A 24,730-nucleotide genomic window follows, 5' to 3' on the forward strand; every position below is an offset into this window, starting at 1 on the left:
ATCTTTAAAAAAAAAAAAAAAAGAGAGAATTACTAAACCTCTCTGGGCCTCAGTTTTCCCATGTGTAAAATGAGGATACTAGTGCCCACCTGACAGGGCTATTGTGCAGATTTCATAGGTCAGGGCTTAGATGTAAAAAAGCTAAGAACAGTGCCAGGCACACAGCATTCAAAGAGTTAATTCATATGACTCCTGCATTAGTGTTATTCACCAGGCTCCCACGGCCTATGAACAGGTCTAGATGACGACGTAGCTTGAAATGCAAAGAAAAAAAATCACAGAGTCAAGGCCAGATTCAAGAGACAGGCTCAGACTGGCTCTCGCTGTCCTTGCACCACGATGTTCACCCGCCTGAGCTCTTCTGAGCGATGTCCCAGCCCCAGCCTAATGGGTAAGTGGTGCCTGCGAACCTGGGAATGCTCTCCATCTGGCCTCTTCTCTGCGAGGAAGCCAGCAATGCCTCTTCTCCCCAACCTGCCCTCACCCAGGACCCTGTAGCCAGGCTGAGCAGTGGTTCCTTGTTGTTTGAGGTTTGTGCTTTTGTCTTCTTGAGGCAGCTGCCAATTTCTGTTCGCTCCGGGCACTGCAGCCCCCAAGGACCCAGCGTGAATCTGTATGCAGCATGCGAGCCTCAGTGGGCTATTTGACTTCTCGGGGTTTTGACCCCCTCACCTGTAAAAAGAGCTAATGCCTCCTCCCTTGTTGTGGGGATAATGGGAGGGCGTGATATGAACCAGCCACACAGGGCCTATACCCACCATGACTGTGTCAGCAGGTGGAGCCTGAAGCACTTCCAGAGACACAGGCCCCCCCAACCCTGACATGGCCAGGAAGGTGCCACACTCTGAAGTAGCCAGTAAAGGCATGGCCAGCACCCCTATGCTCCCCGGAAGGCCTGACAGTCTGCCTCTCCCCAGAGGCAAGGCCCAGGCCAGCCTCCTCCAAGAACAGCCTTGGGGATGGCCAGTGCCTGGGGTGCCGCACACGGCAAGCGGGAAACAGAAAAGACGTGGGGAGGAAAGAAGAGGCCCAAGAGAAGCCGCCATCTTGCCCTGAGCTGCCTGACAGGGCACTGGGCCCTACAGGGGCAGGGACCAGAACCCCAGCAGCTTTCACAACGGAGCACCCCCACCAACCTATCACTCAGCACCCCCCATGTTATAGGTGAGAAGCAGGTGTCTTGTCCAGCATCACACAGCAGTCATAGGCAGCTCTAAAAACAGACCACTTCCAGGTTCCGCAGGAATGTGTAAGAATGTCTGTGTCAGAAGAAAGGCATTTGGGACCCAAGGAGGTGGAGACCCAGTTCCATCTCTCGTGAGGGGCTCCCGGTCTCCAGTCAGGCCAGTGGTGAGGATCACGGGCTCGGATCTGGGAGCCTGGGGTTCAAAGGCCAGAATACCACTCACGAGCTATGTGGGTTGGGGCAAATTATTTAATCTCACTGAAGCTCAAATTCTTGTGTAAAGTGGAGATGAAAATGGAATAGTATCTACACTGCACAGTGTGGTTATGCGGATTCATGGATATAAAGCACATCACAGACTTAGCGCAGGGCTGGGCACGTGGTAATAAGTGTTCACTGTTAGTGTCAGGACCGTGACCACTTGCACCACCGGCACCACCCGCCTTGACCCTCTGGCTCATCTCTCACTCCCCTCCTCAACTGCAATCTCGGGAGCCAGTCCCGGGGACATCCGAGTACAATAACAGCCATACAAGGACCCACCTGTCCTCCACCACCTCCAACGTGGCAAAGCACAGCTGCTGTCATGTGTGAAATGCACCTGAACCTGACCACCCACACACCAGCCAGAACCCCAGCAGCTCCATCCATCTGCCTTCAGAGCACAGAGGCTCAGGCTGCCTGTCTGTCCGCAGGTGTTCTGGAGCCCACCCGCAAGGATGACCTCAGAAGACGGTTTATATGTGCTTGAATAAACACTCCTTCCCTAAACCAGCCCCGCCAGGAATGAACCCATGGCAGAGCATCCTTGGACAAGTCAGATCACCATTATGGACCTCAGTCTCTTCATCTAAGGGGGGAGGACCAGGTGACAGTATCGTTCCCTTTGGGCTCTGGCATTCTATGGTTTGATTTCTTCAAACCGCTACAAGGGAAAGAAGGGCTAGAGCAGCGCTCTGGAAATAAACACAGTGAAGGACAAGGCTGCCTATTGACACCAGTCCCTTGGGCAGATTCCAGGCTGAAATCCTTGCTCCCTGGCTCAGGCTGGAGTTTCTCCTACCTCGCACCAGCCCTGTGACGCAGCTAAGCCTACACAAAGGACCGATTATGAACGGTCCACCTTGCAGTGGGGTAGAGATGCTCTCCTCACCCCCAGACCACACCCTGACTAGATAGAAGGCAGAGCTAAGGGACCCTTCACCAATCCCAAATAAGGCTCCCTAACCCTCCACAGGCACCTGGCTTCCCAAGTGGCCACACCCCAAGCAGGCATTTGCAGAATAAGAGTGCATAGAGGGCCCAAGATGCAGAGCACAGCTGGATCCATAAGGAAAACTCACTCACCTGGCCCCACCCACACACTCCCTAGAGGGTGGGAACAAATTCCTGAAAGCTGAGGACACAGAAGACTTCTAAAGATAAGAGTCTTGTGTTAGCAAAATAGCTAGTCTCAAGGCCAGGCTGGTAAGCCCAGGAAATCAACTTCAAGATCACCTCTAGAAGTGCTTGGCTCTACTGAGCAACCCCCACCAAGAGGACAGAAAAGGGGCGCCTGGGTGGCTCAGTGGTTGAGTTTCTGCCTTTAGCTCAGGTCGTGATCCCGGGGTCCTGGGATAGAGTCCCGCGTCAGGCTCCCCACGGGGAGCCTGCTTCTCCCTCTGCCTATGTCTCTGCCTCTCTCTGCGTCTCTTATGAATAAATTTTTTAAATCTTAAAAAAAAAAAAAAGAGGACAGAAACACAGAATGCTGGCACTGACCCAGACCTTAGAGATCATCTCCATGTGATAATCCAGGTAAGGCATTCACAACACAGCACTCCTATCGTCCTATAACCCAGCCCCCGTCCCGCACCCCAGTGTTACAGGCAAGGATCAGGCATGGCTTGTCCAGCATCACGCTGCAGCCACAGGCAGCTCTAAGAGCAAACCGCAGGTCCCCTGTGGCCCTGCTACATAATGCACGACTGTTCTCCTTGTTCCAAGGGGAAAGAACAGGGTCCCCCCAAGCACTGCCAAGCTCTCTGAACTGACAGTTCAAAGAGGATGGTTTTTCCACACCCACTCCTCTCCTAAATGCCACCCCCCAGGGTCCCAACAGAAAGGGAGGCAGGGGGGAGCAAGGTCCTGCTGGACCCCACATGCTGGTAAGCTGGAGGGCCTTAAGTTTCTGTCTGGTTCCACACCCCAAGGCCGCTGTGGCTAAAGACAACAGGCTGCTGCCATCCACCACTTGAGAGAGAACCCTCAGGGCTGGGGCCAGAAGGAGGTTTTACTTCCTCTGAGGCCCCCAAAGCCACACGAGAGGACCAGAAACTCCCTAGGATTTTTCTGAAGTAGGGGGCCTAGCCAAATGCAACAGGAGCCAGGAGCAGAGACGTGTCAGTAAGGCCAGTACCTCGGGAGAGGGATCTGAAGGGGGCCGCTGGCCAAAAGAGAACACACAGCTGGTCTGCCTAACAGGGAGCTGGAGGGGGGCAGCGGGGCGGGGGCGGGGGCTGTGCACGGGCTCCAGGCCACCCTGCAATCAGACGCCCTGTGTGGGGCGTGTAGCAGGGCCTGAGGTCATCCTAGGCTCAGACTCCATCTCAAGCATTAAGGCCGGCTTCCCTGACCTCTGGCCTCCTCCAGACTCCAGGGCACACCTATGAGGCTGGGGAGCCAGCCTGGGCTCTGCTCTGGGACCTGGAATCAGCCCCATAACTGCTGTGGCCCTTGGTGACTTGGACTGGAGCCACACAACACCTCAGCATCTGTCAGACATCTCCTGCTGGACTATGGCCACCACACCCCCTCCAAAGGCACCCAGCATCACCGTTCAGCACATCTAGTATTTGGTGGGCACCTATATCGTGCTAACAGGAGACCCCTGAGGAGCCACCCTGCTCAGGGTACAGGAGCACAGTTCTGTCCCCAGGCCTGCCACCCAAACTGAGAAAGAACACAGCTTTCCCTTATTTGGGAGGGGGAGGAGGAGGCACGAGGTTGTAAAAATCGTCAGTCACCATCTACGTCAAGACTTCTACAGTAGGTGGCAAAAGCAGCCCCAGTTCTTCACCCCTGCCTGTGTCTACCTCCCTTGCTAGTAGCTTTGAGGTGTCTGCTCACTCTTTAAAAATGCAAATTCTCAGGCCCCACCCCAGACCGATACAAACCCTGAAGATGGAGGCCAGCATCTGTATTTTAACAAGCCTTCTGGGTGATTCGGATGCCCAGTCACGTTTAAGAACCACCCTTCTAAAAAAAAAAAAAAAAAAAAAAAAAAAAAAAAAAAAAAGAACCACCCTTCTAGGCCTCAAGGCTCTGGGATGAGGTGACATGAGTGTGTCTGGATCACAGTAGCAGAGCCTCCAGGAGCCCCAGATAAAAAATCTCTACCAGAGGGGCTCCCGAGACCTCCAATCATCCAAGGAGCCCCAAGTCATTCATAGATCAGTGACATCCCCTGAGAACCCTCCAAATGTCCTCAGAGCCAAGAGTTTCACAATGCCCGAAGCGAGGGTGATGAGGACTGCCAAGAGGCTGCCAACACGCCTGTCCTTTCCAGCTCCCTCCTGCCCATCCTCTACCCAGGCGCTAAGTGAGCGAGGCAAGCGCTGAGTGGCTAAGAGCCAGCAGAGAAGGAAGAAAAGGCCAGAGCCGGGAAACCAAGCAGGGGCAGGGAGGCATAACTGGAATCCCACCGGCTGCCCCTGGGGCCCAGCCAAGAAGGACTCAGCTGTGGCTCCCCACCTCGGCCTCTTCCAAAACTCTCTGTGCAGAGAACGACTAACTTCCAAATGTTGCAGGATGCCACTGTGAGACATAAAATGCAAACTCATTTAGAAGCATTCCCAAATTCACAGTAGCTTTCTGTCATTACATATTTGCTTCATCAAGAAGCAATAAAAGCATAACTGCTACCCTGGGAGGAGAAAAACTGGCAAGGCAGCAAGTCCCTAAGAAGCTGACTCTCGGAGGCCCGGAAAAAGAGGGCAGCAGGCAAGGGTGTAGGTGCACCTCCACCCCCCCACCCAGGAAATGTGAGCCAGGTACCAAAAAACTCGTGGCAACAAAGAAAAGAAGAAACTGAGGCTGGCTGCTCCTGTCCTCCCTCCTCAAATACCAGGGAGTCTTTGAACCCAGTGCAGTGGGGGGTGGGGGATGGGGGCACAGGGCCACAGGTGCCATACACAGAGCAACCCGCAGAGGCAGGAAACCCAGCTTCTGGTCCCCCTGCCACCTGTAAGAGTGACCCAGACAAGTTCCTCAAGTCCCCCGGCCCCTCCAGGCCTCAGCCAGGGTCTCATCCATGAACAGGAGCCAGTCCAACCACCACAGCTCCAGGGCACAGGAAAGGACAGGGTGCGTGCAGGGTGCTATGTCAGTGTGACACCATTTAACATACAACTACACAGGCAGGGACTGTATGAACACAGGCTGAGGACAGAAGGCACCGAACCAAAAGCCAGTTACTCCCAGGAAGGAAGGGAACAGCACAGGGCAGAGCACGCCAGCACCCCACCTCTGCCTGTAACACACGTGGTCTTTGTGCACTGGCCTCCAGAGCAGAAAACCCTAGAAATACCAGCTGGAACCGCCTGAGCCTCTGCAGGCCTTTCATTTATTCTTTCCCTGCAGCTAAGTCATCTCATAACGGTGATGTAAAGACTAAATGAATTCATAGCTGGGAACCCCTTGACAGTGCCTAGCCCACAGCACCCTACAGGGTCGGCACACACTGCAGGAGGGGCAGGAGACAGGGGCAGATGCTCAGCTCCATAGTCCCAGATACCTTCCCTGGGCCAGGGCCTTGCTGGGCCTTCTGAGCCAGCAGCTCCCCTAGAAAGGGAATCAGGGGCAGGTCCCCGAGCCTGGCACCCCTGTGCCCCACTGTGACCTTACTGCTTGTGCCAAGCAGCTCCATTACAAGGGCTCTAGACAGGCCCACTGAACTGAGACCCTAGTGCAGCATTCCTTCATTTTTTTTTCCTTACCTACAATGAACCTCTAAATTAACTACTGTTTAACTTAACACAAACAAACAAAAAGATTGGCTTTCACTGAGACTTAAGTTTGGGGAAACATCTAAATTAAAAAGAGGCCTCAGGGTTTCACACATGCAAAGATACCTCCAGACGGTCCCAGCCAGGATCCAGGATAAAGGGCAGGAAACCAGGGGTCTGGCCCCGCTTCCCCTGCTACGGGAAAGCAGGATTCGTGAGCTGCCTCCTCCATCTCCCAGCTCCCAGAGCCAAGTCTGGAAAAGCACTACGGGTTCCTGGAAAGAAAGGCCTTTCCGAAATATCGGGAACACCACTGGAGAGTGCCATTATATATTATCTGGAGGATGTCTGCGGTGTTTGAAAGGGAGCCACTCCTCTGCCGAAGTCAAGGCAGTGGCCAAAATCAACACAGGGGCTCCTGAAAGCCAGAGAGACACACACGCATGAGTGCCTGCACTCACACGTATGCACAGCCTGCACACCCGCACTCACTCACAGCCCAGGCCAGACACAAAGGTCAAGACTGCGGGTACCTCCGCAAAAGCTGCTGCCTCCCTTGCAGAGCCCACGCTGGGGGGCGGCAAGGATCTTCTCCCCTGGTGTCGGGACTTGGAAGAATGAAAAGCTCCACTTCTCTCCATCCCCAAGCCATAGGCTGGGACGGTGCACATCCCCACAGTGGACACAAGGAGAGACGGTGGGGTGGGACTGTAACAGGCCCCCGCCTGCCCACGCACAGGGCTTGCGGCCTGGCCTCCGAGCCTGTCCTCCGAGCTGGAAAGCCAAGTTCCATTAGGAGACCTGCCCGAAGGAGGCCACCCACCTCGACGTCCCCACCCCTCCTGTCGTTTCACCTCCAGACGATTTGAAAATAGAGCTCAACACCCCTCACCCCTCCATTCTATTCCCACCCGTTTATAATCAGCTTTGCAGGTGGCTTTTAAAAAATAACTCTTTGGGCTCATAAAAAATGCTCGCCTGCAAGCCCCGGCCTGGCCTCAAATCGCAGGCCCGTGTCTGTGCTCTGAACGGGCCCACGGTACCAACCACCACGAAACAGGAAAAACAAGGCAGAGAGGAGGCAGCTCAAAAGCTCCCTTCCCCCACCCACTGCTTTTCCGCCTCAGCTGAACCACTTGGGGCCTCTGATTTTGAGGCCAAAGGTTCAACACTTGGGGGCAGGAAGGGCGCCATCCTACCCCGAGGCCTGTCCTCTGGCCTGGCTCGCAGCACTGAAAAGCTAGAACTGCTTGTTCCGACCTAAGCCCCCAACGATCCCTCACCAACTTTCTTAACAATCTCAAAGCTTAAACAGGAACCTCAGGCATTGTGTTTCATTGGAAACCAAAATAAAAAGGGAGCCTCAGCTACCTGGTTCAAAGCCTGCTCAGTTCCCCTGGTGACCAAACAAAGGGAAAGATGAGCAAGGGAAGCGGGAGGGAACCAGAGCAGGAGAGGAGGGACAGGGCTGAGTCTTAAAGTTGGGACTCCAGTTCCCAAAAACTGGGCTCTAGGACTCGGGGGGCCCTGCAGCTTCTGGGGGACCTGAGTCTATCCTGTCAGTTACTCCTATTGAATAGTGTGGAGAAATACAAGTAGAACACTCTCCTACCTTTTCAACCTGGGGAGTAACTTCAGATAGGCCCTGCTCCCCTGGCTTCGCCTATCAGACCCTCCAGGCAAAGACCTGAACTCAAAACCAACTCCGCCCCATCCAGGTTGAGAGGCCCTGGTAAAGTCATTTAACTTTTTCTGAGTCTTACCTGCCCTGTCTATAAAAAAGGGGTAAGCCCTCACAAGTTTGCTCATCATGATTAATGAAGACAAAACCACATGTGAAAGCATCAAAAATCGTAAATCATGGGGCACCTGGCTGGTTCGGTCAGTAGAACATGCAACTCTTAATCTCGGGATCATGAGATCAAGCCCCACATTGGGAATAGAGTTACTTAAAAAAACAGAAACCAGAAACATGAGTCCTGGGACGCCTGGGTGGCTCAGTTGGTTAAGTATCAGAGTCTTGGTTTTGGCTCAAATCATGATCTCAGGGTTGTGAGATGGAGCCCTGCATTGGGCTCCATGCTCAGCTGGAAGTCGGCTTGCAATTCTCTCTCACTCTCTTTGCCCCTCCCACTCATGTTCTCTCTCTCAAATAAATCAATCTTAAAAAAAATGAATTCTATAATGAGTACTTGATTATAAGTCATCTTTAGTTGTTCCTTATGATTTTATTTACGTAAGCCTTGTCTCTCAAAATATAAACTAAGAATAGCAGAAGGTTCGGAAACTGAGGAGGGCACTTGATGGGATGAGCACTGGGTGTTATACTATATGTTGGCAAATTGAATTTAAATAAAATATTTTTTAAAAAAGGAAGAGCAAAAGGTTTGTACTTCTTAAGAGTTGAGTTCAGAGGTCGATCAGCCTGGGCTCATTCATAACCTGGCCTACTAGCTGGTTGATCTTGGGCAAGATACTTAACCTCTCTGAGCCTCAGGTTCCTTGTCTGTAACAAGGAAAATAACAGTACCTTCCTCATAGACTTGACAGATTTAAGTAATGCAAACCATACAATCATGAGATAGTAAACGATCAGTCGTTTTACTTATTTGGGGAACCAAGACAATCTTAATAAATAGTGGCTGGCTGCATAAAGCAGAAAACACTCCTCTCCAGCCTTCCCTCTCTCATCCTCTCTTCTGTCCCCAGGAGGTTGACAATGTTTACATCACCTCCCAGATCTTGGGCTTGGGAAATGCTTTAAACCAAAAGGTTCCCCTTAAGCACCCAGGGCACCAGCACCTTCCTCCCCTTCTCGCTTTGCAGCTGTTGACCACCTTACACTCCCATCTCCCAGCTTGAGGTTTTCATCTGTCAAGAGGAATCATCCCATGTCCCTTCCAAGGCTGTCATGGATGCTAAACGAGGCCACCGACAGAACATGCCTAACAGGCAAGCCATGTACAAGAGGGGTTTCTCGGTGACCCCCACCCCCCAGGCCAGGAGAGGACCCCATCACCTCTCAATAAAGAACAGACCCCAGCCCCAAAGTAGCCCATTACAGCCAAGGACCAAGCAGTCAGTTTCCAGGGTAACAGCATCCTCTGCATCTACTCCCAATTTCCATCCCCGGCTGCTTTTCATTCTCTTCCCGCCTCTGTAGTGGGCTAAGTCACCTCTTCCCACTATTGCTAGGCAACCCTGAGAGCAGGCAGCTGCCTCCTGGGGGAGGACCCTGAGCCCCCTCCCCTTCCCAGGGCTCAGGCCCTGGGGAAAGCTGCCCCAGGTGGACACTTCCACCCCCACCCCATTAAGGCTGGGGCTGCAGAGATGGGAAGCATGCCAGACCAACAGGGTTTAGAGGTGCATATGCAGGCGGACTTGGCCTTGGGTAAATGAGGAGAGCCACCCCCTGCTTCCCCACCCCAGCCTTCTTTCTACTTGCCTGTGCTCATCTGTGATCTATTCTTAAGCAGTTTCCAAGCACAGGGTAACATCATCAAGCTTTTGATGAAAGGCACCCCTCTTGATTATCTTCCTCTTCTGTGGCTCTCCCACTCACTCACCATGAACCTGGATCCCTGATCTTCAACAGCGAGCAAGAGAGAACAGGTAAACACCAGTGAGGAAGAGGAGCAAGGAGGCAGAGCACCAGAAACTCCTGTGAGGTTGCTTAGCTCCGAAGGTGGGAGGACAGGCAATTGTCATTTTCTTCTCTGCATCGCTTAGCATGTTCTCAGGTTTTTTAAATTAAGATAGAATTATACCATAAAAGTCACCCATTTGAGGTTTTGGTACATTTATATATATAATATATATTATATATAATATATATTATATTTACATATATTAGACTGTCTTTACATATATTTCATGTATACATATTTTGAGCAAGTTTTAGTATATTTAGTATATAATTTTCAGTGCATTCACAAGGTTGTGCCATCATCACCACTATCTAACTCCGGAATGTTTTAATCCCTGGGTTTTTGTTTCATAGATGTTTGTCTCCAGTGAAATGGTCCTAGATAACACAAGTACTTTTCTTTCTTTTTAAGATTTTATTTATTTATTCATGAGAGACACAGAGAGAGAGGCAGAGATGCAGGCTCCCCAGGGGGAGCCTGATGCAGGACTCGATCCCAGGACCCCGGGATCACGACCTGAGGCGAAGGCAGACGCTCAATCACTGAGCCACCCAGGTGTCCCAAGCACTTCTTTCATAAGCCGCAAAGTGGCGAGGAGGCAAACACCGGATCCACGCTGCCTGGCTGCAGATCCAGGTCCACCTCTTACTGGCTGTGTGATCTTGGAAGTTAGGCAGCTGCTCTGAGCCAGCTACCTCATCTGTAAAATGGGAATAAAGTGCCCACCTCATGGGATCAGATGTGCTAATGTAACAGAGAGTCCCCGACACAGTGCCTGACACTTAGCCTGTGCTCAGAAGGGTGAGCCACTATGAATATGATGAGAAAAAGAATTGTTTTTTAAGTACAGTTCTGCTCCCAGCTTGGCTTTGGGAAGATGACTGTGCCCAGGCTGTGGGGGACTGCCATTATTTTTGCTTATTTGTCTGGAAGGGCTGAATTGGGCACACAAAAGCAGCAAGTTGGTGTCATGACAGTTGCCCGCGTGGCTTTGGGGCCTATGCATCACCATACCAGACTCGAGGTACCCAGCATGTTGAGAATCGCCAGATAGTCCCCAGCTCCAGGACATGGGAGCAAGGGCTACGGCAGGCAAGGCAGAGAAGAGAGCACCTGACCAGCCCTCTCTGTAAAAATGTATCCCCTACCCACTGAGAAGGAAGGTTTCTGGGAACTTGAACTTAATGCCTAGACTGGGACCCAGAGAGAAACCTTGAGGTGTTAAGAGGAAGTAGGAACGCCTGGCTGGCTCAATCAATGGAGCATGTGAGTCCTGAACTCAGAGTCGTGAGTTCAAGCCACATGTTGGGTATAGAGATTACTAAAAAATTAAATCTATTTAAAAAAAAAAAAAAAAGAGGAAGGTGGGCTTTCAGGATGGCTCTAAGCCCTGATTTGCTGGGTCTCCTGTGCCCACCACTCCCAAAGCCCCTTGCCTCCAACAGGGCCAGGTTGGGCAATTCATGCTGACTTAGCAGGACACTAGTGCCCCAACAATGAGGCAGAACCTTGGGCCTGAATCAGGAGTCCGGCAGGCTGACCCCATGTGGCCAGAACAGTGGTTTCCTCTGCCCGTGGCCCCCGAGCCATGACCTCCTGCGAAGCTGCAGATTACACGGTCCAAACCAGCTGGTGGGTTCTGGGACCTCTCCGGTGAGCCCAGCTCCCCAGGCCCTTGCAGAGATGTGTGCCCACTGAGCATACTCACAGGGGAAAAGTTTTCAATCAGCAATAATTGCGCCTGAGATAAACCTCAGTGGCTACGATACTGCCACTGCGCAAAACTCTCATGGGGGAAAAGCAGGGCTGGTGGGGAAGCTGCCTGAGACCGCGGCTGGTTGGCTGCATACCCTGTCCTAGGAAAAGCTTGTGTGGGTTACAGGTGAGGGCAGTTCAGGCGGGGTTCACTGGTGGGGATGGTCCCAACAACACCTGCACAGGCGTGGGGCTCAAAAGCCCCACCTGTGAGCTGTACACACAGCCTGGCCTCTCAGAAAGGTGAGAGGTCAGCTCTGGGAGCAAGAACAATGGGAGGGGGTGTCCCCGGCCGGCAGCAGCTTACACTTTGTTGCCCTCCAGTCTGCCCTTCCACACTTCTCCTTGCTCCTTCCTGTCCTGCCCTCCCTTATAACACACACACACATCGCCTTCCCAGCAGAATCTTCAAATCCTGCCTATCCTCCAAGATGCAGCTCAAATGCCATCAGCTCCTCCCCTTCTCCACCCTTGCAGGCAGCAGTGCTGGCTCCTGCCCTACAGCAGCCAACACCACACCTCTGGCCATTTTTGGCACTGCCTCGTGTGACTTTTCTATCTTCCTGGTTCCCCCTCCACCTAAACCATGATTTGCAAGACCCTAGGTGGGTGGAGCATCTAGGGTACAATGCTCACTGATGGGCTCCACCGGGAGAAATTGTTGAAGTTCTTACACTAAGAAGGGACTAGAAGGTAGAGGACAGAGAAACACGGACTCTTCTCTTGAGACACACAGTAGCAGATCTCATGTCTCAGGCTTGGGCTGCCCCACCCTGGTTCCAGAACCACAGGAGGCACCAGGTCTTGTGCGACAAGTCCTCAAGCCAGGCTTACGGTTTGTGGCCACTGGCCAGGTGCCCAGCCCCAGGCCTTCCTGGAGAAGGAAAAGAGAGTTCCAAATCCCGACCACAAACAACAAACTACAGGATGCCCATTTGGTTTGACCTTCTCACCCTCAGCCCTGCCTGTAAGAGGGGCCCAGGGGTCCAAGCCTCCCCCCACCCGCACCCCCAACTCAACTGAGCACAGCCTTAGCAGACCCTCCTCAAGAAGCCAGCTTCAGGAAATGACTTTCCTCCTTTTCCTTTTGAAAAGGCTGGTGACCACCGACCCTGCAGGAGCCTGCGAGCCTATGACTTCGACAAGCCCATCTCCAGTGACCAAAAGCCCCTCAAGAGCTCATCATGCCTCAAAACTGGACAACTGGGTGTTCAGTGAACTCCAGGCCTTCCTGCATCTGTGCTAGAGCAGCCTAGATGGCAGCCAGAGGCAGCCCCGCAGCCCTGACGCTCCAAGGCCCCCTGTCCACCTCTCCTTCAGGTTTTGTTGATCATTTTGCCAAACCATGGGGCACGTGTCCTCAGAGCACCCGTATGAGACAGGTTTGGAAGAGGAAGCAGCTGTGACCAGTCCTAGAGCAAGGCAGGGCTGGCGGGTCACCAGGAGGCGTGGGCAGGGCCCAAAGAATGCCCTCAGCTACTTGACAGTGGGACCTGAAGACATTCCAGGCTGTATCCCCTTGAAGAAATCCGTACTTTGAGGTCATTTTAGCTGTACCATAACCAAGTGACAAAGCTTTTGAGCACTTCACATTCATCTCTTCATGCAGGATACCCAGGAGGTAGGTAAAGGGTAGACAAGGGATTCGACACCATTCTGCAGTGAGGGGGCTGAGCTATCAAAAAAGTCAAGTGACACAGAACGAGCCAGAGTTTACTTCAGGGTCCAAGATCAAGGAGAACACAACTCCATATCCTCCTAGCCAACGAGGAGTTGGCTCACTCTAAGACGTGTTTATATACTCCACCTTATCTCCAAGAACATGGGGAAAGGCCACAGAAATCCTGGCACCTCAAAAGAGTTAACATTTATTTATTGAGCCCTCAGTGTCAGGTGCTATGCTAAATTCCCTACACACATTACTTGGTTTAAACCTCCACTCAACTATTATCAGGCAGGAATGATTAATTTCCTCATTTCCCCATTGGCATCATCAGGCACAGAGCAAGTAAGTGACTCACTGAAGATCACGTAAGAAGTCGGTGGAGAGGTGAAGATTTGAACGCCGTGTGCCCAGAGCACATCTATCTGCAGAGGCTGGAGCCAGGATACAGCCCCAGGATGGGTGGTTTGTCTGGAATGTCAAGCATTCCATCCCTGTCCCCACCACCCATCCCCGAGTTGGGAGCCATGCATGATGTTATTTATCCAATTATTCAGCGTTACTTCTTGACCACCTACAACAGGACTTGCCCTGTGCTAGCCACCAGGCATTCAGCAGAGAACAGAAGAGGCTGGGCCCTGCGCCCACGCCACCGGCATGAGGTGAAGCAGGCAGGAGCACAGAACAGTGAAGGGTAGGAGGGCCGGAACGAGAGTCCATTCTCTCCTCCTGCACGTTTTACTTCCACAAGGCATCGCTCTGGTTTTTGCAGCCCTAACCTTCATGGCAGGTGGATGTCCTGGTCCTCCCCCAGTAAACCCCTCCCTGGTAGGTCTCCGCCCCCCCCACCCCACCCCCGCCGCTGCCCCCCTCCCCCGCCCCCCACCGGCGGCCTCGGCCAGCTCCTGCAATGGTCCTGCATCCAGCAGGGAGTATAAACAAGGTGACCCATCTTCCTGTGACCTGGCATGATGTGGGTGCAGACTCAGGACCTGGGCCTATTTACAACCACCTTTATTCACCTGCCGGGTGAATGCCGATTTCAATACCATCAGCTCAACAAATATTGACTAAGGTCTTCTATGAAAAAAAACAAAAACAAAAACCACCGGGGCTGGCATCTGTGAGATCTGTTAAACCTGAGCCTCCATGATTCAAGTAAGAAGCGAGAATAGAATGTAATAGCTGAAAACTACCATTCTCCAAATCTTCATCAACCCAGCAGGTGGGGGTATTAGCTCCTTTTTCTAAAGAAGGAATCGGAAGCTGAGAAGTTACAGTAACTTGCCCCAGGTCGCAAGCCTGAAATTGTAGAGTCAGGGTGCTGCTACTCCGAGTCCCTGCTCTCCCCGGCCGGCTTGGGCCCCAGCGGGCACACACACGAGGGTGTGCAGGAGACGCACGTGACGGAATAAACGGAGGGCTATCGTCATCCTGAGAAGATGGGTGTTCAGGCCTCCCTTCGAAAAGGCAGCACTGGAGCTCAGCCTGAGGCAAGTCCGGAAGATTGTGAAGGCCCGCAAACTCCCTAAGCCACCGCATTCTGGGTCGGAGTCCAGCCCACAGCATCCCTTGAAGAAGGGACAAGCCACAGCCAAACGCTGCAGGTTCTTGAGTCATGCCTCCGGTCCACACAGACGTCGACCTGCATCTGCAGAGGCCTAACCAGTCGCCAAGGAAGTACTTCCTACCACATCATTTCACCGCTGCCTGGAAGAGCCCCGCGGGATGGGCAGGGCAGGCCAGGAATGCAGCCCGGAACGGAGGAGGGAGCAGCGGAAGCACCTGTCTGCGGCACTCAGCCCTCCAGCCTCAGCGCTCGGGACTGGGCCTGGGCCTGCCAGCGTAGGTGCTCGGAAAGCATTTGTCGAGTGATCTAATTAAAGCCCAGAGAAATGAAACGACTTGCCCGAAGTCTCTCAAACTGTTGTGACTGCACTACAGCTAAAAACAGGGCCCTCTGCCTCCCCCCGGAGGCCTTCGTATCCCACCGCAGTGTCCTCCCACCCAGCCACCGACACTCACCCTCCTGCCTCCATCCGAAATGGCCAGCCTCCTCTGTCCACTCGTCCGCTCTCATCCCCCTCATCCCTCACCTCCCACGGTCAGCAGGGAAGCAGTCAAAAGCAACAAGTTGGGGCGCCTGGGTGGCACAGTCGGTTAAGCATCCAACTCGTGGTTTTGGCTCAGGTGGTGATCTCAGCATCACGAGATCAAGCCCTGGTTCAGGCTCCGCGCTCAGCATGGAGTCTGCCTGGGATTCTCTCCCCCTCGCCCTCTGTCCCTCCCACTTGTGCTTGTGTGCTCTCACTCTCTCTCAAATAAATAAGTCAGTTAAAAAAAAAAAAAAGGCAACAAGTAACTTTAGGTCTGATCCCCACCACCCCACTGAGAACTAGGTGAAATTTTCTTTCAGACGCTATGGTCCATGCAAGGTAACAGAATTAACAGCAGGAAAAAAAAAAAAAAAAAAACAACTTGGATTTTCAGCCAGGCCCAGAGCTTGTGCCACGCCCCCACCTCCTCCATCAAGCCCTGCCAAAGCAGACTTTGGCTCCCCTTGGTCCAGAGATACATGAAGGCTCTGGATGCCAAGCTCAACTTTCCTGCCTTCCTCACCTCCCAGGGACAAGTGAGGGAAAGTTCCCTGCCCCTAATACGGCTGCATTCCAGCCTCCCCCCACCCCACCCATGCACCATTTGGGATTCGGGGCTGGTTACTTCCCCCTCTGCCCCTCATCTCCTCCACATCAGGTGTGCCAGGCTCACATTAGCCAATGCCAGCTCTTGCAACTGTTGAGTTTGCTCCTTAGATAACCAGATCTTGCAGATGACCCTGTTCCCACCTGGCTGTGCAGAAGCCTGGAACACACCCACCACCACCCCGCAGAGTTTTATGCATCTATGTGTGTATACACAGAGAAAGAGGCAATATAATTTTTCTCCCCAACTATATTTAATGTATTCATTCATTCATTTGATAATATGGAATACTATGAGCAGGTCCAGTGACGTGACGTGACCAACACTGGGGAGACAAGAGTTTCTGCCCTTCCAGGAACTTTATCCCCCAGTCCTGTTCACTCCTGCCCCAAGTAGGCATACAATAGGTGCTCTGTAAACAGGGATGTCTCCTCTCTTCCCCATGGAAGATCCCAAGACATTCACCGCCCTAATCCCACCCCCTCCTATCCAACTTAAAATCTCGTCTGAAAAAGGCCTCACCCTGAAATTTTAAAAAGGCGACCCTGCCTTGCCCACATGAGAAATCTCCAAATTACCCACTCCATTCTCAGCTCCACCAACAGCCCAATTGTCCCAGGAAATAAGCCTGGTGAGTGAGGGACTGTCACAGCCTCTCCCCCAGCATCCCCCCCATAGGGAGGAGGGGGGCAACAGGAAGAGGAGGAGGGATGTTTAAGTAACTGCCACACTGCAAGTCAGCTCTCCTCCTGCCATTGCCCTATAGGGCCTGGGTCACAGGTCCCCCCCCCGCTTTGAGGAAGCCCTTTGTGCGTGTGTTTTAAATTACCTCTGCTTGTCTGATGAAGTGAGTAAAAGGGCGCCGATTCAGGGCTTAGGATTCCTGAGTGAGCTAATACAGGATGCCTTTGGCTGGAAAAAAAACTTCAGTCGGCTCCCTAAACTCCCCCCCTTTTAAGTTTAAAAAAGGGAATGAATGTTACCATTTTTGGACATGAGCGTTCTCCCTCAAGCCCAGCCCTAACCGCACTATCCAAAGGGACGCGCCATCCTGCCCCCCCCCCCCATTCCCAGATCAGCCGGGGGTGGGGGGGGGATGAAATGAGGAGGGACCGGATGGGAGCGGACAGCGGAGGAGCGGGGGGGAGAGGAGGGTGTGCAGGGTACGTGGCCGCCTGGGGCAAGAGCTCACAGCGCAGGCAGGAAGCAGAGGCAGGGTTGGGGCGCCCTCCCCTCCTCCCCCACTGGAGTGGTTTCTGACCTCTTCCTGCCACCGGCCACTGTGCCCGGGTCCCACCGCCAGCTCCGAGCGCAGCCCCCGTGACGAGGTGCGCGCCCTGCACACCGCGTCTGGGACGCCTGCGGACGGTGGCCAGGCAGGGGTTCCCCAACGACTGACCCCAAGTATCCCAGGGAACAACCTCTTGTCCTGGAGCCCTGCAACTCAGATCAAGTTGCCCCCAAATCGCCCTCTCCCAGGAATAAGCGGGTGTCGGAGAGGCAGGACGCAGAGGCAAGCCCGCAGCTGAGTTAAGCAATAAAACGGTTTGCCGTCCTGACCCCGCCTCCACAGGGCCGGCTGGGGACCGGCTGGGGACCGGCTGGGGACCGGCTGATGCCCCTGGTTTCGCGGCCCCAGCCGCACTCCAGCAGGTCCACCTCCAGGCCGACCCGGAGGCGGCGGCCCGTCCCCGTGCCCCCCCCCCCCGCGCCCCGGCCCCCGGCTGGGGCTGGAAGGTGCAGGTCCCGCGCAGCCTGCAGCCTGCCCCCGCAGGTCCCGAGCCCAGGGCGGCCCAGGAAGCGCGCTGCCGCCGCACGCCACACGGAGAGGCGGCCAGGCAGGGGGCGATCCCGAGCGAGCAGCCGCCTCGCCGGCGGCTCGGCCCAGCCGCCCCAGCACCGCCCCCCACGCGGCCCACGCGGGGACGGCGCGGCCGCAGCCGGGTGGCCGGAGCCGCGGACCCAGGGCGACCTGCCCGCCGGCCGCCCCACCTCCCCGCGCTCGCGCTCGCGCTCGGCGTTCGCGGGCTCCGGGAACAGGGCTCGCCCCCTTCCGCCCGCGCCTGTAACCCAACACCCCACCGCGCGGCGGCCGCGCATCCCCCGCCCCCGCCCCCGCCCCCGCCCCCGCCCGTGCGCGCCGGGAACCCGTGCGGAGCCCGGAGCCCGGAGCCCGGAGCCCGGAGCCGGGAGCGAGGCGGGCGGCGCTGGCCGGGCCGGGGGGCTGCGGGAGGCTGCGGGGGGCTGCGGGGGGCTGCGGGGGGCCGGGGCGGGGGCTGCTGACCTTTCTCTGCTGCTTCTCCCAGGCCGGGTCCAGGAGCAGGTCCCGATCCCAGTCCTCTTCGGGCTGCATGTAGTCGTTGGTTTGCTGGGAATCATAATGGTCCATGATGGTGCGCGCGTGCTACGAGCTGGATTTCTTCCTCCACCTTCTCTCCGGGCGGCGGCGGCGGCGGCGGCGGCGTGGGGAGGGGGCCGGGCGGGCCGGGCCGGGCTGGGCTGGGCTGGGCTGCGCGGGCGTGGCCGGCCTGGCTCCCGGCGCCGGTTCCGCGGCGGCGCTGCTCGCGGAGCTGCTGGCGGCCGGAGCTCGCGGACCGCCTGCCCGGGACTGAGCTCCACGCACAGTGAGCGGGGCGGACACCCTCGCGCTGCGGGAGCCGGGGCGGGCGGGGGCGGCGGGGCGGGGGGAGCCTCCCGAGGCTCTCCATTGGCCAGGCCGACTTGCCCAAACTTCCCCCCACCGCCTTTCATTGGGAATTCCTGGCATCCGTCAGGCGGGCCGCGGCCATATAGGTGGACCGGGCGGCCCCCTCCCCGCGGCGCTCGCCCCCGCCCCCGCCCCCGCCCCCGCCCGGGCTCCCACTCCCCCGCCGCTCATGTGACACCAGCTTAAGCCGAACGGGACCCGAGCGGGGGACGCCGCGCCGAGCTCTGCGACCGAGCGGCAGCGCGCCCCGAGCCCCAGCCGCCGCCGGGGGCCCGACCGCGCCCCGCCCGCGGGCAGGCGGCGGACTCGGGGGCGCCGGCCCCGCTGGACCCCCACGCGCCGCGAGCCCCCGGCGGCCGGGGCTGGAGAGGGGACGAGAGCACACCGGGACAGCGTTTCACGTCCCCGCTCCTGGGGTCCGAGGAGTCAGCGCCCAAGGAACGGGGGCAGGGAACGCCGGAATGGGAAGGCATTTCCCGGGAATTTCCTGACTCCGTCCCTCCCGCCCCGCCCGCGGGACCCAGCCGACCCCTGCCCCCGAGAGCCCGGTGTCCGGGGCGGGCGGCGTTCGGGGGCCACGGAGCTTTCCCGCCTCGCCGCACGGCCCTTTCTGGCCGGACCTCCGGCTCGGGGGAGCGCTCTGCCCGAGGGCTTCCCGGGGTCCCCTGCCGGCCCCCCGCAGGCGGGCAGGCCGGCTCTAGCCCCTTGCACAGGCAGGCAGCACCCTGAAAACTGGGAGGGAGGGCCCAGAGTGGTCTGTCCACTCCTCCGCGCCCCGCCCCCAACACACCTGACAGAGGAGCACTCTGAGGCTCAAAGGCTAGAGCTGGAGAAGGGATTTAGCAGGTTTTCAGGACCCCAAGGCCAAGCCCATAACCTCAGGCCTAACAAACAAAGCCTTATTGTTTTTGGAGGAGGAAGGAGAGTAAGATTGGCCAAGCACCTCTAAGCTCTTGGTGGCCAGCCTGGGCTTCCTTCCCCAGGCCTAGTAAGGAGAGTCTAAACACACTGCCCCAGCTGTGACAGACACTGGGAAGAGGTAGGCCTGACCTCCTGGTGCACTCCTCTAAGGGATGCTGGCCTGAAGAACAGTAGTAGCAAGTGGACCTCCAACAGGTCCTGCACATAGTCCTAGGACTGCTTTCGTATTTGTGTCCCAAGGGCCGGTGAGCCAGCTGCAGAAACTCCAGTGCATCAAATGGAGGTGAGTGAGGAGTTAGAAGAAGAGTGCACGGCCAGAAAGGGCCATACTTGAAAGGCCCCAGATGGAAAAGGTGAAGAAAGTGCCTCTGACTCTCAGAACAGCCACCCGGTGCTGTTGTAAGCAGATATCTGTTATGTTGCCGCTCCCCGCGTCATTGGTCAACCTCACATTTATGCAAGTGTTACCGGTCAGTGCTGGGGCCTGCCACAGGCCCTGGCTGAGGAAGCCCTGCCTCTGAGCCAGAGAGAGTAGATTTACAGACTATTTTATAACCATCTCATAAACATGGCTCTAAACCTAACATAGAAGGTAATATGTGCTTTGCCATTCATTCACTCATATATTTGCTGAGCACCCCCTGTGTGTCAGGGTATAAGCTAGACGTTATGTATGTAGAGATGAAAAGACACAATGTCTTCCCCATGCAGCCCAGCAGAGACAGATACAGAAACAAAAATACAGGGCAAGGAGACAGCTCTGACCGAGGAAAGCTCTGACCACGGAGCCCAGCAGGGGGAAGGAGGCTCCAGGTGTAACTTTTTGGAGTAGGTGAAATTCAAGTGAACCTTGAAAATAAAAGCATCTGCAGAGTGTGGGAGGTTATGCCAGGCAGAAGAATCGGTGTGAGTACATGGGGGCAGGAAACTGCATGGTATAAAAGGAATGCCACACGTTTCAACGCGGCTAGACTAGAAATTCAAGGCCAGGAGGGGCAAGAGATGCGGCTGCGGAGGTGGGCGCCTCCGGACCGCAAAGGCCTGGTGTGCCGTGGGAAGTGTGGATCCGAGGGGAACGAGGCTGTACAGAAGCTACGAGAACCAGATGCAGAGCAGTGTCAATAATCTGGGTAGGAATGGTGTCCTGGTCCATTTGGACCACTGTCACAGAGTACTGTAGACCAGGTGGCTTCAACAAGAACGTGTGTTTCTCTCAGTTCCGGAAGCTGGAAGTCCAAGGTTAGACTCAGTGTGGTGAGAGCCGACGTCCTAGTTGCTAAAAGCCATCTTCTGTGTCCTCACGTGGTGGAAGGGGCTCTGCCCTCGGACCTTCTCATTCTCCTAATACCATCACACTGGGGGTTAGATGGCAACATATGAATTTGGGCAGGATGTAAACATTCAATCTATTGCAAATGGAGAAGAGTGGGTAGACAAGAAAGACATACTTGGAATATAAAACTGAGAGGAAGGGGATCCCTGGGTGGCTCAGCAGTTTGGCACCTGCCTTTGGCCCAGGGTATGATCCTGGAGACCCGGGATCGAGTCCCAGATCGGGCTCCCTGCATGGAGCCTGATTCTCCCTCTGCCTGTTGTGTCTCTGCTTCTCTCTCTCTCTCTCTGTATCTCTCATGAATAAATAAATAAAATCTTTAAAAAAAAAAAAACTGAAAGGGGCACCTGGGTGGCTCAGTGGTTGAGCATCTGCCTTTGGCTCAGATTGTGATCCCAGGGTCCTGGGATCAAGTCCCATATCAGGCTCCCCACAGGAAGTCTGTTTCTTCCTCTTCCTATGTCTCTGTGTCTCTCATGAATAAATAAATAAATAAATAAATAAATAAATAAATAAATAAATAACTTTTAAAAATGAATATAAAACTGAGAGGCCTCAGCATTTCAATGTGAGGACAGAGAGGAGTCTTTGCTCCTCTCACCCAATGTCCCATAGGGGACAGACCATACACTTCATCTACATGAGCTATGTAAGCTCCACCTATGAGACGAGAACTGTTTCCACCTTACAGAGAAAACCAGCCAAGCCTCAGGGAGGTAGCTAACTCATGCAAGGTTACACATGGATTTGTGACTCCTAGACCCATGCATTGGACCAGTGTTTCTTAACCCTGAGACAGTTAAAAAAAAAAAAAAAAAAAAAAAAACCCTGGGACAGTTTGACACCCTCCCTCCCAGGTATCTGGCAATGTCTAGAGACATTTCTTAGTTGTCACAGCTGGTGGGTTACTATTGACACACAGTGGATAGAGGCCAGTCCTGCTGCTGAACATCTACAATGAGTGGGACAAACAGGACAGTCTCCTCACAACAAAGAATGATCCAGCCCCAAATATCCACAGTCCTAGGGTTGAGAACCCCTGCCTTCATTATTGGTTTCCAGTTTGGATGATCTGGTGAATGGTGGCAGTAGAACCAATTGAGATACAGAATTTCAGATACGGGAGTGGAACTCTGGATTGAGTTTGAACTCCTTGAACTTGAAGTGCTCTGAGAAATTTTCAGACTCAGTTATCCAGCAATCACATGGCCCTGAACTCAGGGGAAACAGATCCAAGAGTCAGTGGTAGACAGATGGTATTGACAACCATGAGACCATGCATGAAGAATGCCTAAGGGGGTGGGGGGGAGCCCCTAGGGGGGTCAGTTGGTTAAGCATCTGCCTTCCGCTGGGGTCATGCCGCTCAGGCTCTCTGCTAGGTGGGGAGTCTGCCTCTCCCTCTGCCTGCCACTCCCCCTGCACATGCTCTCTCTGTGTCAAATGAATAAATAAACTCTCAAAAAAAAAAAAAAAAAAAAAAGAACGCCTAGGTGGGGCTGGAAAGGGGACCAAGGGTGGAAGCAGCATTTAGAAGGGAGCATAAAGAACAAGATCCCCTGACCTGAAGGAGACAGAAAGGGGTCAGCAAGAACACAGAGAGCCTGAACCACATGGTGCTGTGAAAGTCAAAGGTACAAAGTTTCACAATGAGGGGAATCATCAGCCTCAGATATATCAGAAAAATAAGGCCTAACAGTCTTCTTTCCGTGTGATCATTGAAAATTCACTGGTGTCCTTTGCTTGTGGAATTTTAGTAGTGTGGCCAAAGCTGTGAATTTAAGAGACACTAGGCAGTGAATAAAGGACAACAGTGAATATAGAAGGGGAAAAATAAATATACATACACACACACACACACACACACACACATATATATGGCATTCCTAGAGGGGATCCAAAAGAGGTGCTTTTGTTTGTTTGTTTGTTTGTTTTTTGAATAGGAGAAACTTGAGCTGTTTGTAGTCTGAGAAGGATTCAGTTGAGAGGAAAGAACTGAAAATGCACACAAGAGAAAGGTGAGAGATGGCACAGTTCTTGAGGAGACAGGACCATGTAGGTCAAGGACACAGGCTAAAGGATAGCCAATAAAGAGAGGAAGTGGGGAGTGGGGGGGTGGTACCTGGCTGGCTCAGTCAGTAGAGCATGTGACTCTTGAGCTTGGGGTTGTGAGTTCAAGCCCTACATTGGGTGGACAGATTATTTAAAAATAAAATCTTTTTTTTCTTTTTTTTTTTAAGATTTTATTTAGTCATTCATGACAGACAGAGAGAGAGAGAGGCAGAGACACAGGCAGAGGGAGAAGCAGGTTCCATGCAGGGAGCCTGACATGGGACTTGATCCCAGAACTCCAGGATCATGCCCTGGGCCGAAGGCAGGTGCTAAACCACTGAGCCACCCAGGGATCCCCCTAAAAATAAAATCTTTTTTTTTTTTTTTTAAAGATTTTATTTATTTATTCATGATAGTCACAGAGAGAGAGAGAGAGAGGCAGAGACACAGGCAGAGGGAGAAGCAGGCTCCATGCACCGGGAGCCCGATGTGGGATTCGATCCCGGGTCCCCAGGATTGCGCCCTGGGCCAAAGGCAGGCGCCAAACCGCTGCGCCACCCAGGGATCCCCTAAAAATAAAATCTTAAAAAATAAATTTTAAAAAAAGAAAGGCCCAGGGATCCCTGGGTGGCGCAGTGGTTTGGCGCCTGCCTTTGGCCCGGGGCGCGATCCTGGAGACCCGGGATCGAATCCCACGTCGGGCTCCCGGTGCATGGAGTCTGCTTCTCCCTCTGCCTGTGTCTCTGCCTCTCTCTCTCTCTGTGACTATCATGAAAAAAAAAAAAAAAAGAAAGAAAGGCCCAGATGCTCTAAGATGGGGGGAAGTGTTCCCAAGATGGGCATGGGTGTCCATAGTGATTGGGAAGAGGGTAAGGGAGTAGGTTGAAGCAACAACTGATGATCTTGGTCTTCTCAACAGGGAGGAGGCCCTGAAGAATGGACTGAAGGTGATGAATTGACCAGTCTTTTCATCCAGGACTCACTAGGGGCCAACACTGGTGATCATGGTCCCATATAACACCACCTTCTATAGAGAGAACAGAATTACTCAACATGTTAATTTTTTAGGGATACTAAGATATATGCATGTGTATAATGTCCATTCTTTGTTTTCCATTGGGGTCTAACATACAGGAGCACCTGGCTGGCTCAGTTAGTGGAGCATGTGACTCTTGATCTCGGGGTTGTGAGTTTGAGCCTGATGTTGGGTGTTGAGGGTCCTTAAAAAGATAAAATCTTTTTTTTAATTTGGGGTATAACATACACTAAAACACATTCCCCCAGGGTGCTAATCTTCAGCATATAGCTCCATGAAATTTTTCCTGGGTTTATACCCATGAAACTACTACCCAGGTCAAGGGAAAACATTTTCAGGGATGCTTGGGTGGCTCAGCAGTTGAGCATCTGCCTTTGGCTCAGGGTGTGATCCCAGTCCCAGGATTGAGTCCCACATTGGGCTCCCTGTGAGGAGCCTGCTTTTCTCTCTGCCTGTGTCTCTGCCTTTCTGTGTAACTCCCATGAATAAATAAATAAAATCTTAAAAAAAAAAAAATTCAGCACCTCAGATTCATGCCCCCTCCCTGCCTGTGTCTCTGCCTTTCTGTGTAACTCCCATGAATAAATAAATAAAATCTTAAAAAAAAAAATTCAGCACCTCAGATTCATGCCCCCTCCCAGTCTGTGCCCCCAGTCCACATAGGAACCCATTATTCTGACTTCCTACTGCTAATAACTGTTCTTGTTTTGGAATTTCATAAAAATGGAACCATACAGGATGTACA

General features: G+C 53.8%; 1 protein-coding gene, 1 long non-coding RNA gene and 1 pseudogene across 4 annotated transcripts in view; all 3 read right to left on the minus strand.

Annotated features, from left to right (window-relative positions):
• Positions 1-18,552, minus strand: part of ACTN1 (actinin alpha 1) — a 93,263-nt gene extending 74,711 nt beyond the window's left edge. For all 3 annotated transcript variants that reach the window (XM_038545053.1, XM_038545052.1, XM_038545049.1), the window contains exon 1: positions 18,224-18,552. In XM_038545053.1, the coding sequence (XP_038400981.1) occupies positions 18,224-18,328 (105 nt within the window). In that variant the 5' untranslated portion in view covers positions 18,329-18,552. The remainder of the gene's footprint in view (positions 1-18,223) is intronic.
• Positions 10,261-17,629, minus strand: LOC119872883. The gene is made up of 3 exons (XR_005363473.1): positions 17,201-17,629; positions 16,769-16,851; positions 10,261-10,518 (listed from the first exon to the last, which is right to left on the minus strand). It is a non-coding gene; the product is annotated as an uncharacterized LOC119872883 (long non-coding RNA).
• On the minus strand, positions 11,475-11,604 carry LOC119873155 (annotated as a pseudogene).
• Positions 18,553-24,730: the final 6,178 nt, after the last annotated feature.

The sequence above is a fragment of the Canis lupus genome, chromosome 8 (genome assembly GCF_011100685.1).
Source record: "Canis lupus familiaris isolate Mischka breed German Shepherd chromosome 8, alternate assembly UU_Cfam_GSD_1.0, whole genome shotgun sequence".
Taxonomy (NCBI): domain Eukaryota; kingdom Metazoa; phylum Chordata; class Mammalia; order Carnivora; family Canidae; genus Canis; species Canis lupus.